Source organism: Periplaneta americana, chromosome 9 (genome assembly GCF_040183065.1).
Source record: "Periplaneta americana isolate PAMFEO1 chromosome 9, P.americana_PAMFEO1_priV1, whole genome shotgun sequence".
NCBI classification, from domain to species: Eukaryota; Metazoa; Arthropoda; class Insecta; order Blattodea; family Blattidae; genus Periplaneta; species Periplaneta americana.
The window spans coordinates 130257375-130274744 of NC_091125.1; the positions used below are offsets into that span (position 1 = coordinate 130257375).

The following is a 17370-nucleotide window of genomic DNA, read 5'->3' on the forward strand; positions in this document are numbered from 1 at the left end:
GAGAATATAGTACTTCTGCCCCATCTATAAGGTCATTTGTTATAGCCAGGCTTCGAGACTTCGGACCCAATAGAGCAGTTGAGTGGGAAATCCGCATTACGGCGTACTGAGTATAGTGGTAAAGCGTACAGTGGGTGGGGGTACTGTAGAATGAATGCCAACAAATACGCAAAGGAAAACGCTCTGGATTTGAAGGTTCTGACGAATAATTTGGTTTTCATACAAACTGTGTCTGAAACTAATACATGGTTAGAAAAGTCAGAGCAAGAGATACCGGAAGCCCTCAAATTAATTTAGAAAATGATGCATAGAATTAATGAGACACCAAGTACACAGGTTACTGAACGTGTAAAACAGAAGTGGAAATCAATTTTATGTAAAAATAACGGATATGGAACAATGTGTAACATAAACAGCAAATTAGTGGACATAGTCACCCGAGAATAAAGGTCTGTCTCTTAGAGACTGCAATGATGTTAGGTTTTTTCGTTTTGCTCCTATCACGTCATGCGACGTAGAGCGCAGCTTTCTACAATAACAGTACAAATTTTGGCAGATAACCGAAAAAGATTTACGTTTGAGACACTGAGAATGTATCTTGTAGTAGGTACATTGCAATTCGGCACTGTAACCGCACTTTCTAAAGACGACCAATAGGATAAATGAAAAAATTAAAATTGCTACATGGTTATTTCCACCATTAACACTGTGTATAATTAAACACAGATGCTTATAAAAGACAGGAGAACAAATGCTTTTCACATTCTTTTGACATTATCAGAATGTACATATGTGTGTTTCCCCATACTATCCGTACTCTATTCTAAATAGCAACGTTGTTACCTCAACACATCTCTATCTACGTGCAGCGAGTCAACAACCTATAGTGCATGCACAGTAAACTTATTGTATCGGGTCCAAAGTCTCGAATCCTGGTTATAGCTATCGAGAAACCAAATGCTTGCGTGCGTCATTGTATACAGTAAGAACCTTATGGTGGGAGTGAGCTCGCTAGCTACAAGTAGATACGTAGCGAGGGGGGGGGGAAGCTTCTCAGTACACTTTCATCTTCCCCTGACGCGCAGGAAGGTTTCACGAGGTAACGAATGGCCTATACCATGTAGTCGTGATTAGGAAAGCCCGCTTGTATTGTCATCTGTTTGGTTTTATAAGGAAACAGACCAACAATGTTATTAAAAAATGTATGCGTTATTTTTTGCGTTATCCAAAACAGAATTCTATTGCAATGACAATACTGAACTCATGAAAAAGTTATAGGTCACCAGCGTAGCTCATTCGGCAGAGGCGCTTGCCTTCTGATAGGAGCGGGGTTTGATTCTCACTTGGGCTGATTACCTGGTTGGGTTTTTCCGAGGTTTTCCCCAACCATAAGGCGAAAATCAGGTAATCTATGGCGAATCCTCAGCCTCATCTCGCCAAATACAATCTCGCTATCACCAATTCCATCGACGCTGAATAACCTAGTAGTTGATACAGCGTCGTTAAATAACCAACTTAAAAAAAAAAGTTATGAGAAAGGATTGTTAGAGCAGGCGTGACGATTACTTGGAGAAGTAGGCCTACAGAAAAACTTCCCTATGAACTTCCTAATCTGGTCGTTACTTTTGGTGTGACTCTATACTTCAGATAACGACACATTTAAGCTAAAACGGACACCAAAACTGGTTTCGTATGGGTGACTGACAAACAGTCAAGTAACCGCCATTAGTTAAAAAAAAAAGGAAACTAGAATGGAATTTTGTAGACCAAATACTCCTTTTATATTGCAGTATATAATAAACAAAGCTCGGAACTTGGGGACTTGTGTCTTTGAACGTGGCTAAGCGACAGGACTTCAATGTCAACAAACTCCCGCTTCCAGCACAGAGGTACTGTCAGGTCTGCTATAAAGGTGGTTCCTGGCTGGAACAACATATTGATAATATTATGGTAGGTTGAAACACGTAATTTTATAGCATATATAAATAAACGTGCAAAATATATCAAATTTACAATTCTGCTCTGTACATTTTATTACAGTGTATGACTACATACATAAGAAGATTTTCGAATCCATAACTTCTTTGTCTGTTAGTTAAACATGGTTTGAAACGAAAGAAGCTTATTTCCACGTCACATGAAGTGACGGGAGCAAACTTAATTTTTTTTATTTTTTTTTTATTTTAACTAGCTAGCTAGTGAGTACAAATTAAATTTATAAAATAAAAATGTTTCTAGCCACTACCGTAAGAGCCAGGCTCATGTACGGTGTGGTCTTAGTCAATAATATAACATAAAATTTACAAGGACAGTTTACTAAATGCAGTAACTTAATTCAAACCAATAAATACAACACAAGAGCAAGAATAAAGGTGAAAGAGAAAAAGAGAAAATACACATTTAATATAAATTGACAATCCGACAGAAGCCAGTGATATTTAATAAAAACATGAATATAGTCGACAGAAATAAAAGGTAAAAAAAAATATATTTGTTAATATTAGGGCCTATATATCATGGATAATTTTACAAATTTCTTTTTTAAAAGCTTCAATTTTAAAAAATTTCAAATTTGGAAAATGGTTTGTAATTTTATTATAAAGTCTTGCGCCGAAATAAAATACTGAATGTTTTCATTGTCACTGTTTTCTGTTCGATTTTCAGCAGTTTCTAGCTGATCTCGTATCTGAGAAAGATAAGCATCCTAAATTTTTCTCGAAAATAGTTTTCAATTTCTTTGTCACTACTAGGGAAGGTTCCACTACGAATTGATCCATGGCTACGGACAAATTTTCCACCGATTTAAGGGACTGCAATGTATTTCAATGAATGCCCGTTTCCAGTCTCTAGTTTATGTGTGGCACAACTTACAAAATATAAACTCTCCACTCGAAGAAAATAATGTATCTCCTCAGAATTCCTCCACGAAATTCTGTACCTAAAATTTAAAGAAATATATTTTCAAACGTATATAATACCCATTCGAATAATACGTATTTTCTAATTCCTCGAATAGACCGTTTACCTCTAATTATCTGAATGTCATTGGCTTCGACACGACAGGGTTTCCTCGTCCCTCTTCCTGTCATTCGATGTGACCACTTTCTTACTACACACGACTGTCCCTGAGCAGTTGCAGGGTGAGCTTTGTGTACGTTGTACCTGTAACCTTACTCATGCACACGACACACAAGTCCCCAAGTTCCGAGCTTTGATAATAAACCATCAAACAAGAGACACATCAAATGGGCCATTTCAAAAAATATGAAACCAAATATTGAAATATTAAAAATTCATAAAAATAATGAAATTTTGTTATTCATATGGAACAAACTGTGGTCTTAATAGATTAGAAAAATTAAGTCGTAATTTTATGAATTATTAGTTTTGCTAGTGCCCAAAGAGGCAGTGATGGTATTCTACAAGCAAAACTCAGCTCGAACTCCTCGCGCCGCGCATGCTATACCTCCTCTTCCCCCCCCCCCTGCGTGAGAGCATGCTGGGAACGGGAGCATACGTCATCTGCGCGAGACAGTCATGCCCGCTGGTTTCTGCGCACTGAGTTTTCCTTGTTGGATGCCTTTAGTAACATGTTCGCTCCGCATATGAATGCTGGGGAGCTTTCATATCATCATTTCATCAACGAACTGAAATTTATGTAATGTAGTATCAATTCATGCGTAAGTAAAGTTTGATTAATCTACTCGTGCTTTGCTTGGGTTTTCGGGGCCGTATCCTTGCATTTAGGCTTGCTTCGACCCTTTGTGCGCTCTATATATGCGATGATTTTCCAAGCCCGATAAGTTGCCCTGGTGGAATTTGTGAGTCCGATGCTGACAGGTGGACCATCCTGCCTTAACCCCCACAGAGCCAGTTCCCATCTTAAGACTAGTACCCAGAGACTGGAGCTCCAAACCCTTTTTAAATCAGCATCAGAATGCCGTATTCTCTCCAAGACTTAACCCTAGCCTATATGTAGGCTAACTATTGCAGATAAGAGAGAGTGTTGGTGGTATGATATAGGGAAACGGGAGCATCCTGTTTCTCGTGGTGAAAAACAATTCGGATTACTACAACACCCATCCCAACAACATCGGGCTATATTTTATTAGAGTCATCTCTCAGTCAATTTGCTGATACCCTAAATTGAGACAACTCATCCTGTCTGTGATTTTCCGTGTTTTTTCTATGGCGCTATGACAAATGTCGGGATGAGCCCTAAAATATATGGGTCACGGACCTATTTCTCCCCCCCACACATAAATTTCGGCATTTTCCAAATTAAAAACTTTCTGAGATCGGAGCCTTGGCTTTAGAGTTTGCTTGAACATTGCTCGCACAACGCAAGGACTCGGGTCCCTTCTCTTGCGAGGACTGCGACGCCCCTCTCCCCAGTCAATATGCAGACTTTTATTATCGTCTGTGATCTTGGCCTGTTAATGTTGTGTCGTGCTTCATCCCCCCGTCACGTGGTAGCTATTAGATTACTTTCACTTTCGGCTCTTATGTTCCTTCATATTGAACGGAAAAAAACGGTTTGAGACAAGTGGCCAACAAGCTCGAAGCTCTCATAGACACTTTTTCTCAGCCCGAATTTCCATTACAAAGACTCGTTTTCGACTACCTTTTAAATGTTTCTTCTTTCATTTTCCCTATCATTCATTCAATCGTTCGTTCGTTCATTCATTCGTTCGTTTGTTCGGTCCTTTCATTCGTTCGTTCATTCTTTTATTTGTTCGTTCCATTCATTCGTTCCTTCTTTCATTCTCTCAATCTCTCGTTCCATTCATTCGTTTATTCTCTCATTCTTTCATTCGTTTATTCTCTCATTCTTTCATTCGTTTCTTCTTTCATTCCCTCAAGAAGAAGTGTGTTGTGTCAGTGAAGTGTGTTGTGTAAGTGAAGTGGGTTTCTGTCAGTGAAGCTTTATAGTTTATAGTGGCAGTGAAAAGTATTTGAACAGTGAAATGCTTTTGAAGTGTTAGTGAAATCAGGATAGAATAAGTGAAATATGTCGTAATTCCAGTGCAGTGAGTGAGTTGTCAGCGAAATGAGTGTAGTGCTGAAAGGTACTTGTGCAAGTATGAACATATACTCGTGGGTTTTAGTTCGAACTTAGGGTTAAGATACAAATTAGATTTACTTTAAATGTTATTTTAAGTGACCGTGCTTCATTTAATTTAGAATGCTTCCTGTTATTATTATTGTTATTATTATTAGTTATTATTATTAGTTATTATTATTATTAATTTATTATTAATTGTATTTTTTATTAATTGTGTTTATTATTGTCATTATTGAGTGTAATTATTTACCACTGCCACCGGGTATATACCCATTGCAGTGTGAATAAATACATACATATATAAATACATTCGTTCATTCTTTCATTTGTTCCTTCTTTCGTTCCATTCGTTCCTTCTTTCATTCGCGCATTATTAATTTGTTCATTCTTTCATTCGTTCATTCTCTCATTCGTTCGTTCTTTCTCTCGTTCGTTCTTTCTCTCGTTCGTTCATCCTTTCATTCGCTCAATCTTTCATTCATTCATTCATTCATTCATTCATTCATTCATTCATTCGTTCGTTCGTTCGTTCCTCCTTTCATTCGTTTCTTATTTCATTCCATTCATTCGTTCTTTCAATTCGTTCCTTCTTTGATTCGCTCATTATTTAATTTATTTATTCTTTCATTTGTTCAGACTTTCATTCGTTCGTTGTTTCTCTTGTTCGTTCATTCTTCAATTCTTTCATTCTTTCATTCCATTTGTTCATTATTTCATTCGTTCGTTCTTTTATTCGTCCATTCTCTCATTCGTTCGTTCTTTCTCTCGTTCGTTCATTCTTCAATTCTTTCATTCGTTCGTCTTTTCGTTCCATTTGTTCATTATTTCATTCGTTCGTCTTTTCGTTCCATTTGTTCATTATTTCATTCGTTCGTTCTTTCATTCGTCCATTCTTAAATTCGTTCTTTCTTTCATTCGTTCCTTCTTTAATTGGTTCTTTCTTTCATTCGTTCGTTTTTTCATTCGTCCCTTCTTTTGTTTCATTCATTCGTTCGTTCCATTTGTTCCTTCTTTCATTCCCTCATTATTTAATTTGTTCATTCTTTTATTCGTTCAATCTTTCATTCGTTCATTCTCTCATTCGTTCGTTCTTTCTCTCGTTCGTTCATTCTTCAATTCTTTGATTCGTTCTTTTTTTCATTTGTTCGTTCTTTCGTTCCATTTGTTCATTATTTCGTTCGTTCTTTCATTCGTCCATTCTCTCATTCGTTCGTTCTTTCTTTCTCTCTTCAATTCTTTCATTCGTTCCTTCTTTCGTTCCATTAGTTCATTATTTCGTTCCTTCTTTCATTCGTTCATTCTTTTATTCGTTCCTTCTTTCATTCGTTCTTTCTTTCATTCCTTCGTTTTTTCATTCGTTCCTTCTTTCGTTCCATTCATCCGTTTTTTCATTCTCTCCTTCTTTCGTTTCATTCATTCGCTCATTATTTAATTAGTTCATTCTTTCATTCGTTCATTCTCTCATTCGTTAGTTCTTTCTCTCGTTCGTTCATTCTTCAATTCTTTCATTCGTACATTTTTTCATTCGTTCGTTCTTTCGTTCCATTTGTTCATTATTTCATTCGTTCGTTCTTTCACAAGTTCATTCGCTCATTCATTCATTCTTTCACTACGTCAGTGGAACGCATGATCTAGCTCACGAAAAATGACTCATCGCAAAGGCAAGTGACATTTAAGTTTGTTAAAAATAAATTTTATTTATCAGTCAGGCAAGTTATGGAGTAACTACTGAACCTTATCGGTCACAAACAAGTGCCCAAGGTGAGTATGGAGACAGATTAAAAATAAAACATGAACTGACCTCGAAGTTTATATTATCGAAACGGGATATTATATAATTTTAAATAGGCAATATGATAATAGAAAATAATTGGTGCAATAATTGTTAAGGAAACGACGGCATTAAGGTAAATCTCACCTCCCCCCCCCCCCAACATCGCTTTAGAAAACTTTGAACTTCGGATAAATAAAATAATTTATGTAAGTGGATATACTCAGCATAAATGGGATACCCAAGATCAGGAGAAGAAAGGATGTGCATCATTTAACAGCGTTATAAATAACGGCACAGGGTAGGACTAATACATTCCCCTCAATCCGCTGCAGAATTAAATAATGACAACAATAGAAACAGCGAGAATTTACGAATTATGTCCAGTGATAGATAATGGGCAATGTTAAACTTGAAATAGTATCTTAATGTGGTCATCCTCTAAGAAACATAGAATGATTCATAAGAGCTGCTAAAAATGTAATATGAAAATTAATACGTATAAAACCAAATGTATGACTTTCAAAAGAACCAATAAGATGAAAATTATAAGTGGGAGGAAAAATTATTATTATTTTTTTCATTTCATTTATTGTATTCCATAATCTTACATTAGCAATGAAGCTTTAAGATTTGGAACAAGTCAGAATTTTACAAGATTACAATTTTATATCGACTATTTCGTTTATATGACGTCATTCCATTTTCGACCAATGAAGTGTAATGAAATTTTGAATTCCAACCAATCACAGTCAGACTTTGCGATTCTTTTTGCAGCTAGATTTATTGCTAACAATCTATCGCATTGTCGTTCTTTTGTTTAGTCGTTGTCGCCAACTGTTTCCCCGTGAATTGATGATCATGAATACATTAAGATGCAGCTACACGGTTAAACTTTTCTTTCAAATTTAATGCAATGAATGCAAGATTGATATTTAATATTAATTAATATATTTACGCAGTGAAGACGACGTTCAAAACGGCGCACCATGTAGATACAAAATCTTCATGCATCTTAATTGAACGTAGCCTACCTTTTAAACTTGATTCTTTCAATATTCTTCCCAGATTGCACGCATATGCGATTGGAATATTGAACTGTGTATATGTAGCTTTAGTTCGGTTACACACTACAGCGAGAATGCGTTTGTCGAGCTATAAAAAATGCTTTCGTGTAGCACTGATTGTAACAGTCGAAATGAGACACAGCTGACATTGGTCCTGCTCCCACAGGTAACATAACCTATAAGTAGCCTATAAAATTTGTATTTTGTGAATGAAATTAAACAATTAATAGAAAGTCAGATGTTCAAATTTATGTAACATATCAAACCCAATGACCTTGCATAGTAATAATAAGGTCTTTTCATCAAACTGCCTTCCGTATGGCCTAATAAAATTCGTGTCTCGCTGTGAATACATAAGCATTGGTATATAGCTGTCCCCAATGTTACTGTTAAATTAAATTATGATTTTAGCAGATAATGAAAATGTATTTATGTTATAATAATAAGAGAAAAGTGCAGTACATGTAATTAACATTGTTAAACCTGTATTTCGCAATTGGCATTGCTGAATAATAACATCGAATTTCTTTATTGCAGTAATCGATATTCATCTGCGAGTATTTCGACTTCACAATGTCTGAATAGGTTAAGTATTCGTTAATAAACAATTATTAACATTTTGTGATCGAATTTTAGAGATATATTATTTACATTTTTATTTTATTCACGAAATAGTCCTAATAAATGTCACTCAAGGTCTGAGATTTTCCAGATAAATCCACTCGCTTCGCTTGTGGATTTATCGGCAAATCTCAGACCTCTCGTGACATTACTACATAATATTAGATGATATTTGGATTTATTGCTCAAACTGATCAGGAAAGAAAAGGAAACTGGCTGAGTCGCTGGCTAAGAAGAGACTGCCTACTAAAGGATGCACTGAAAGGAATGATGAACGGGAGAAAAGTTCGTGACAGAAGAATATATCAGATGATAGACAACATTAAGATAAATGGTTCGTATGCGGAGTCTAAAAGGAAGGCAGAAAATAGGAGAGATTGGGGAATTCTGAGTTTGCAATGAAAGACTTCACCCTGGGTAAGAAAACTATGAATGAATGAATTTGGATTTAAAGGCTATAGCAAAATTGTAGCAGTAATTTTCATACCCAACACGCCATTCTGTGGAAACCAGTCACGTAAAATAACATTAGATGGCACCGTAATTCCTGCAACTTCCTGAGGTGCACCTTTCAGAAGGATTCGCTGAGGTAACGATGCAAACGCCTCGAGAAGGGTCGTTGCTTTATCCTTCGGGAGTTGCTCGAACTGCAAGTTCGTCCCCAAGCTGAAGAAGATGAAACCGTCTTTTGCTTCGTCCAAGATATGTTTGAGATCCTGGAACAATAACGTGTTCAAGTTGTACTTTCGAAATAGACAGGGTATAAAGTAATGTGGTATTGCAAAACTGGATTTCGAGATATTCTTCATAAAAGGGTAATTTACTCGAAATCATTTATTTTTTTCCTTCGTGAAATAGAATGATTTTTCTCAAATATATTTTTTTAATATTTAAAATGAAGATATTTTTAAAATAATACTAAATAGTAATTTACTCGAAATCATTTATATAATTATAATTTTTTTCATGAATCAAAATTATTTCTCTCAAAGATGATTTGTCATATTTTTTAAATAATGTAAAATGTTAATTTACTCGAAATCGTTTCTACGAGGGAGGATCGAAAATTAATACAGAACAATTCTTTGTGGCAACTTATTTAATAGGCAAACAAAACAAAATATTGCAGAAAAAAAAGCTACAGGTTTTGCCTATTTTTCAACACAGGAACCAAGTCTCTCGACACATTTCCCCCATCGTGACACCAGATTCAGTACACCTCGTTCATAATACTCCGTTACTGGGCGTATAACCACCTGAGCACGACTGATTTCACTTCTTCATCCGAACCAAAGCGTTGGCCTCCTAGAAACTTTTTCATTGGTCCGAAGAGGTGAAACTCAGACGGTGCGAGGTCTGGAATGTTGGGTGAGTGACTGCCACCTCAATGCCTCTGACATTGGGTGGAGTTACAGCGGTCACTGATCGGCCGGAACTTGCTTCGTCGGTAAGATTTAAGGCTGGTTCACAATAAACCGGGAACGAGAACCAGAATGAAAACGAGAAGCAGAGGACGTGAATATGAAAATTTTTGATTCACAATAAACCGAGAATGTAGACGACTATGCATATCGATATGCATGTCAATAACGATATGTAAAGTCGATATTACGCATTCTGATGTTATTTGTGTATAATTGACCAATGGCGTTCTCTCATGAGTACAAGGCAGCCAACATAAACACAGGTTAACCAACTTCGAAATTTCAACTGAAACGTTTCATTAGGTACGGTACTATAAATATGCCCATGCATCTTTATTATCACAACCTATTTTAAGTCTACCATAACGTAATATAATTAGAGAAAAAACATTTGCAATAGAATAAAAATGAACACAACAATAGTTATTGAATTGAAGCATGAATATGTAGTGTGTAATACAACCAATACAGTAATAAAATATGATTCACTTACGATCGTGTTCAAAAATGCAGCTATTGAAAGCCACGTAGGCCTATTCTCCTTCATTTTCTCATCTTTATACGAGGCGCGCCACTTATCGTAAACGTGAGGATTTTCCTCAACACTCAATATTAGAATCTCATCAAATAAAACTTGCTCCATGATGCACAGCACAGAACAAAACAATGCATAGGTTATGTCACGGTCTTCTTGCTACAAAATATATTACGACAAAATAGCTTTTAGATGGCAATAGAATGAATCTAGTGGGCTGTGATCGGAAACGTGAACCCAAAGTTGAAACTTGGCCAACTCTCCGTTCCCGATCCCGGGCTCCGGCAAGCTTTTCGTTAATTGTGAATGCTCACATTTAAATATACACATTTGAACAATTTTACCGTTTTCGTTTTCGTTCCGATTCTCGTTTCTCGTAACCTGCACCACCTGGAGATGTTGCTACGGTCCAGACAATCAGCACCATACATCTCCAACATTTTCGTGTGGATTTTACTCGGATTTTTTTGTTTTGCTCAGAAAAAACGGACTACACTTTCCTGCTCTTCTCAAGTTAGACGATGGTAGCACACGTTCCGCTCATTCCGCCAGGATGACACCTAATTGAGCCATTGCTGTCTGTAGCGCAAGATTCAAACTAACTATCTGCCAACTTTGAACGTCCTAATCAGAATAGTATTCCGTAAAGAAATTGTTGTGCGTTACTTTCCGATCCTCCCAAATATTTTAACTTCATGAAATAGAATGATTTTCCTAAAAAATAAATCGATATATTGTTTGAATAATATGAAAAGGTAATTTTAATTTTACTCAAAATCATTTTCATTTCTTTCATTTCTTCAAGATAATTCGTCACATATTTTAAATAATATAAGAATCATAATTTACCCGAAATAATGCCTTTTTTCCTTAATGAAATGGAATGTTTTTTCTCAAAGATAAATTCGCCATATTATTTAAATAATTCAAAATATTATTTACTCGAAATCGTTTCTATCTTTTTTTGATGAAATGGAATAATTTTCCTCGAAGATAATTCGTCATAATTTTAAATAATATAAAAGGGTTCTTTATTCGACTTTCTTTATATTTCATTATTCATTTGTTTTTAATAGCCTACCATAGCCTACCAAATGGAGTGATACAACACTGATCGCCATGTGCATCAACGTTGGTTAGTGTAACCACCGTTTAAAGTTGCCCTGGTTAATCATTTTTACGGTGCATCTACCTCTGTTAAGACTTAAATAGTAGGTTAACCACGGTAATCTCTAACCGGGCATATTCGAGCTGTTGAAGGAGAAAACCAATGATTAGTAGGCCAAGCAAAACAAAATGTCGACCAGATTCACAGCTGATTATTTCGAAGATGATTATTATTGTACTTGGATTACTTGGATAGAGATGATGGTGAGCGTGAAGTTTCTTTAGTGGAAAGAGAGAATTCTTACCAGGAATTAGGTGACAGAACATTTCAGGAGGAATTTCGTTTATCAAAATCTGTCATTTCTGCTGAAACAAATTGATTGCTTGGAATAACTCTGAAAGAGTTTTATTTCTCGTATGAATAGCTGTATACATTACGATTCTATCCAACTGATCTCTTTTCCTACGTCGCACAGTGTGCAGTTTTCCCGATCTAGGTGGACAAAAAATCAAATTTCGACTTGTTTAGCTACGCATAGATGAATATGAATTCGTGTTCTTTAACATTTGAAGAATGTCGTGAGTAATAGTTTTTACTGATTTATCAGCGGCAGACTATATTTAGAAGGGTATAAACTTTGAGTTCTTCCTGACACTTCTAGCTCCTGTTCAGTCGTAGAAAGAGAGGCTTACTATGTGGGTAAAAAAGAGCCAATTGTTAGTGATTTATTGTGTTGTGAAACATGGAATTTGTTCATATAGGTACGTTATTACTAATGTAACTTCAATTGCAAGTTTATAAAGTATTTTCGTTCTTACAGTAGGGTTTAAATATTACAATTGAAAAACTTATGTTTTTAAAGTTCTCCAAATATAATGTGAGTTTTAGAACAGCCGGTCACGTCCGGTTACAATTATTTTACCATTTAATACAGCAACATTTAGTGTTGAATCCTGGTTTCAAAGTTTGCACGTTCTTGCGCATTTAACAGTAATTAATTTTTTTCAGTGGTGGGGCATACGGTAATCGTTCCATGTTTGGCTTAACAGCAGAAAAGAATCATTGACTAAGGAAGTTTTTAATCACCGTGAGAGTGTTTTAGGCCTAAAAAATTTTCATATGATATGGAATATTAGTTTAAAAATACATTGGACACATTTTTATGTAATCTTAACAAACGCACAGAAAGCAGAACGCAAATCATTAGCTGGACAAAATTAATAACTTCTCTGCAGTCTAACGCATTGTTAATGCATTGTTATGTACGTGCTATACAAGTGGCACATATTATTTGTGCACAAGCTCTGATCATATTTGCAGAAGAAAAACTACCCCTTTATAGCGAGTGCATTTAGACAGAATTAATAACTTCTATCCTATCTAAATAGTACATTATGTAACGAGCCTGTAATGGTAGTAATTACCATTATAGGCAAGTTTCATACGACTTTTTATGCTCGACTATATTTCTAACTTGAAATTATTCATAAGTATTCATATTATTCTTATCTGACTGGGGAGCGGAACTGACCTTGTGCAATATCTCGTAAATTGTGATGTGCGCAGACGCGAAAGTATTGATTTTTTCCGAGGAACAAATGTCATTGACCTTGATATAATCTAGAGAGTAAAATGAACATTAATCTTGATATAACCTGGAAATTGATTTAGACATTGAAAAACAAGATGACAAATTGAATTTATTTGAATATTATTTACAATTAACGCTAATTATTATAGTAACAGAACATAACCTTCTGCGACAGTATTGGATTTCCAGCCTCCGTGACGTTTCGCTAGTTGTCTTTCGATTGCATATCCGAGAATAATCGATACTTGCGCTTTCATATTGCTTTCTGATTGGTGGAAAACCTGAACTTTAATGAATAGGTGTACTTTAATGAGGTCCATTAAAGGGCTGCTACCAGGTGTATAATTACTACATTTCGGCATGGTCGAGCATAAAGATTTTTATGAAACACTGTACGGAAGTTACAGGTAGCATATATTTTTTGTGCACAAACTATATTTACTGTTCCATAAGTGGAACTATTCCTTTTAGGGATACATTTAAACAAAATTAATAAATTCTCTCCTATCTAACAGATTTTTATGAAACTTTATACAAAAGTTTCAGGTAGAATATATTTTTTGTCTACAAAATCTGATTATGTTTTATAAGAGGAACTATCTCTTTATAGTGATGCATTTAGACAAAATTAACAACTTCTCTCCTACATAATATATTTTTATGCAACTTTGTACAACTACTAGACCTACAGGTAGCATACAGATGTAATCAGAATTTGTACACAAAAAGTAACTTATATGCTACCTGTAACTCCTGTACAAAATTTAATAAAATCTGTTATGTAGGAGAGAAGTTAATCTTGTGTAAATGCACCCCTGTCAAGGGGTGCTGGGGTCCTTTCTCTTTTGGAACCATAAATAGGCTATAGTTCGTACACAAAAAGTATATCCTACCTGTAACTTCCGTATAATTTTTCATCAAAAGTCTGTTAGGTAGGAAAAAAGTTACTATTTTTGTCTAAAACCACCCCTTACAAAGGTGTAGTTCCTCTTACACAATCGTAGTCAGAGTTTGTACACAAAGAATATGTGCTATCTTTAAGGTCTGTACAAAATTTCATAACAATCCGTTGGAATGCAGAAAAGTCATGAATTTACGTTATTGCACACTTGCGTCGGTCCGGCACTGGACATTTTAAAGTACTAGTACATAAATTTGAAGAACAGGGCCGATTTTACAGAAAGCTCAAGTCAAAAATCGACAGACATTTTAGACCTAATTGTAATAATTATTGGTCTGGGAACAAACCCAAAGAATTAAAAAATGTTGGTCGGTTAACATGACAGCAAGTAACACCAGAATATTTCTAACCAATAATAATAATAATAATAATAATAATAATAATAATAATAATAATAATAATAATATAACCTTGGGGAGAGGCTCGATTGTTGTTTTGATGTGCATTCCACCAACTGGAATAACATTCGTCGAGAGAGGACGAGAATAATCGAATCCAAGAACAATATTGGCAAGAAACAAACTGAAGTTCCTCTCCAGATTCCAATAAGGCTGCACCTCTTCTTTAAAATATTTCCTCGCTATGTCTTCTTGCGTGAGAATGACGTCATAATCGTAAATGAAATTAACGTAGTTAACCACTATAAAATTGTAAAGCCGTTGTATGAAATTCATGCGATCTGAGTACGGCAGAAGGTAATGTGGCATGTACGAAGGATTTTCTGGAGTTCCCATGAAGGTACTAGTCCATGGCAATATGCCATGTGACGAAATTCCTATTACAGGAGGCGACCCGAATTTGCTTATAAATCCATAGAAGCATTCGTTTAGACTTGTGTCCGTGATGATAGCATCAAATCTTTCGCCTGATGGAAGTCGTAGCAGTTTCTGCACTCCTTTCGACTGTAGTTCTGCCGTACATACAATTTCTGTCCATGGAGAAAGCGCGTGAATTTGAAAGAAAACAGAACCAGAAGTGTAATCTACATAACTATAAATCAAATGCTTTGCGATGGTTTCATATATTCCTTTCATGAGAATGGATGTTCTATTGGGTGTAGGCTCTGGATCCACATCAGGGCTTATTTCCAACACCTGGAAAATAAAAAGCTAATGTAAATAACACAGAACAAAATATGTTCTACGCAATTTAGACAATATAGACATTTATATGCAAGAAGTGTGATGTGTAGACATCCGATGTTTAGGAAAATGCCTATTTTATTTGAATGTTCATATTTAAAGGCTTTTAGACTAGACGGCATTTCGGAAGGCGGTCGGCTGCTACATGCGCCGTAGCATTTCTGGTATGTGACGTCACAAACTCGTACAGTAGAACCAATCAGAATCAGTCTATAACAACTACAGGGACATCATTTTATTTTTATTTAAATTTTTATTGTACCTGAGTTTTTGAATGTACTTCACTCCCACCCCTTCTACTAATGAAGTTCAACCGTCCTCCACACAGATCCAAGACCGCATATACAGTCATAGTAGCCTTACGGTCATAGTAAACAGTACGTTCCAAAAATATGTTCGCGTTTTCCAGTGACGAAAGAGCTTTCAATATTGCATTTTCCATTTGCCTACGTCGGATCCCGGTTTCCCCCACCTGCTTCTATTCGCTTCTCTGTAAATGCTAGTGGCTGGGTTGTCTTAGCTCCTTTCTGGGAACATTAATTTGTGTTAGGAATTGCACGTCTACGTACTATTAAACCCATACAATTGTTTAAAATAACTTGAATAAAAGAGTCTCGTTAAATAATTAACTGTCACGTGATTTCCTCCCTTTCTACGACGCTGCGACGTAACCACTTGGACGGACAGTAGATAGCATATCTGAGTAATGTTATCTTTTCGAATCGGGCAGATGTGAAGATTGAATTTACAGTACGTAAGGTCTCTTTTATAGAGTAGGTACATAATTATTTCAACATGAGTTACTGATACGAAGTACGAACCTGGTAATTGGAACTACGTACAATACATAGTCTTTAGTGCGATAGTATGCACATTAGAACTGAAGTCTGTATCGAAACGAACGGCCAGCATTTTAAAAAATGTGTTCAAATATCCATATTATGATTATTTTTCAATTTAACTTCATTCTCTATACTGTACGCTAATGTGTTGTAGACAGTATAATATACACTGCATAATGAATACGTCCGCATGGAAAGCTCAGTTCGTGAGTAGAAACACTCATTGTTAATACTGTACTATATTTTGATTAAACAAAAACCTAATGAAAATTATCAAACTCAAAATCGCGATATTTCCTAGTTTACGTAAATGGATGAACTACTTTTCTTCCCTCCTATACCTAGTAAAGTGATTTGTTTGTACAGTATATTACGCCAGTATCATCGAACTCCAGTCGTGGAAGGGGAGTAGCAAACGGTGTTTCCGGTTCTTAATCGTCGACCCAAAGATATAGCCAGGTTAATATTAGAAATGTTAGTAAAAATAAAATGATGTCCCTGTACTTCCAGAGTTCGTTTGTTCACGTGTGAGTGTTTCAATACATTGAATAAGTAAAACTAACATTTAATGTGTACGTGTAAGATGGAAGAAGAGACTGTAAAAAGACAAGTATTGCACAGGCAGGCGCGGAAAATAGCGTTTAAGGTGTATAATTATTTTAAAAACGTTGACGAGCAGAACGCTGCCGGCCATCTTGATGCTGGCTGCAACGTTGCCAACGCGCAAGAAACGACTGTAGAAGATTGTGGTGTGGGATTGAGAAACGTGCAAAGAATATTGTTAGTGAAGGAAAGAGGGTTTGTTTTGTGCCATACTTACAGTAATCAACGACTAAGGCCATTATTCTTTTTTGATAATTTAAATTCTCTCCTGCAATATTTGTATTGCACGTGCTCGTGAAGTACGATGTGGCAATGTTGAACGCTGTCTTGCCCTCTCTATCTATCTCTCTCGACGCAAACGCTAGCAGACTACCGCCTTCCGAATTGCCGTCGACTCTAGTAAATGTGCACGAATCATGAGAAATGAAGCATTCTGATGAAGTTTGATCTTGTCTTTTTTTTTTGGCCTTTTTTGCCCTTTACGCTTTTTTTTTACTTTAATATGCACTTTTTCTGCCCTTTTCTTGCTTTTATATGTACCTTTATTTGCCTTTTTTCTTTATATGACTACTCACTCAACAATACTGCATTTATTTCTGCGTTCAAAACTAAGGAAATTGCAATTCTTAGACCCGGTTGC

General features: G+C 35.8%; 1 protein-coding gene across 3 annotated transcripts in view; it reads right to left on the bottom strand.

Moving 5' to 3' along the window:
* Positions 1-17370, bottom strand: part of LOC138706514 (UDP-glucosyltransferase 2-like) — a 72579-nt gene that overhangs the window by 34120 nt on the left and 21089 nt on the right. For all 3 annotated transcript variants that reach the window (XM_069835883.1, XM_069835881.1, XM_069835882.1), the window contains exons 3-4: positions 14554-15237; positions 9012-9240 (exon numbers count right to left, since the gene is read on the bottom strand). In XM_069835883.1, coding sequence (XP_069691984.1) covers positions 9012-9240; positions 14554-15237 — 913 coding nt within the window. The remainder of the gene's footprint in view (positions 1-9011; positions 9241-14553; positions 15238-17370) is intronic.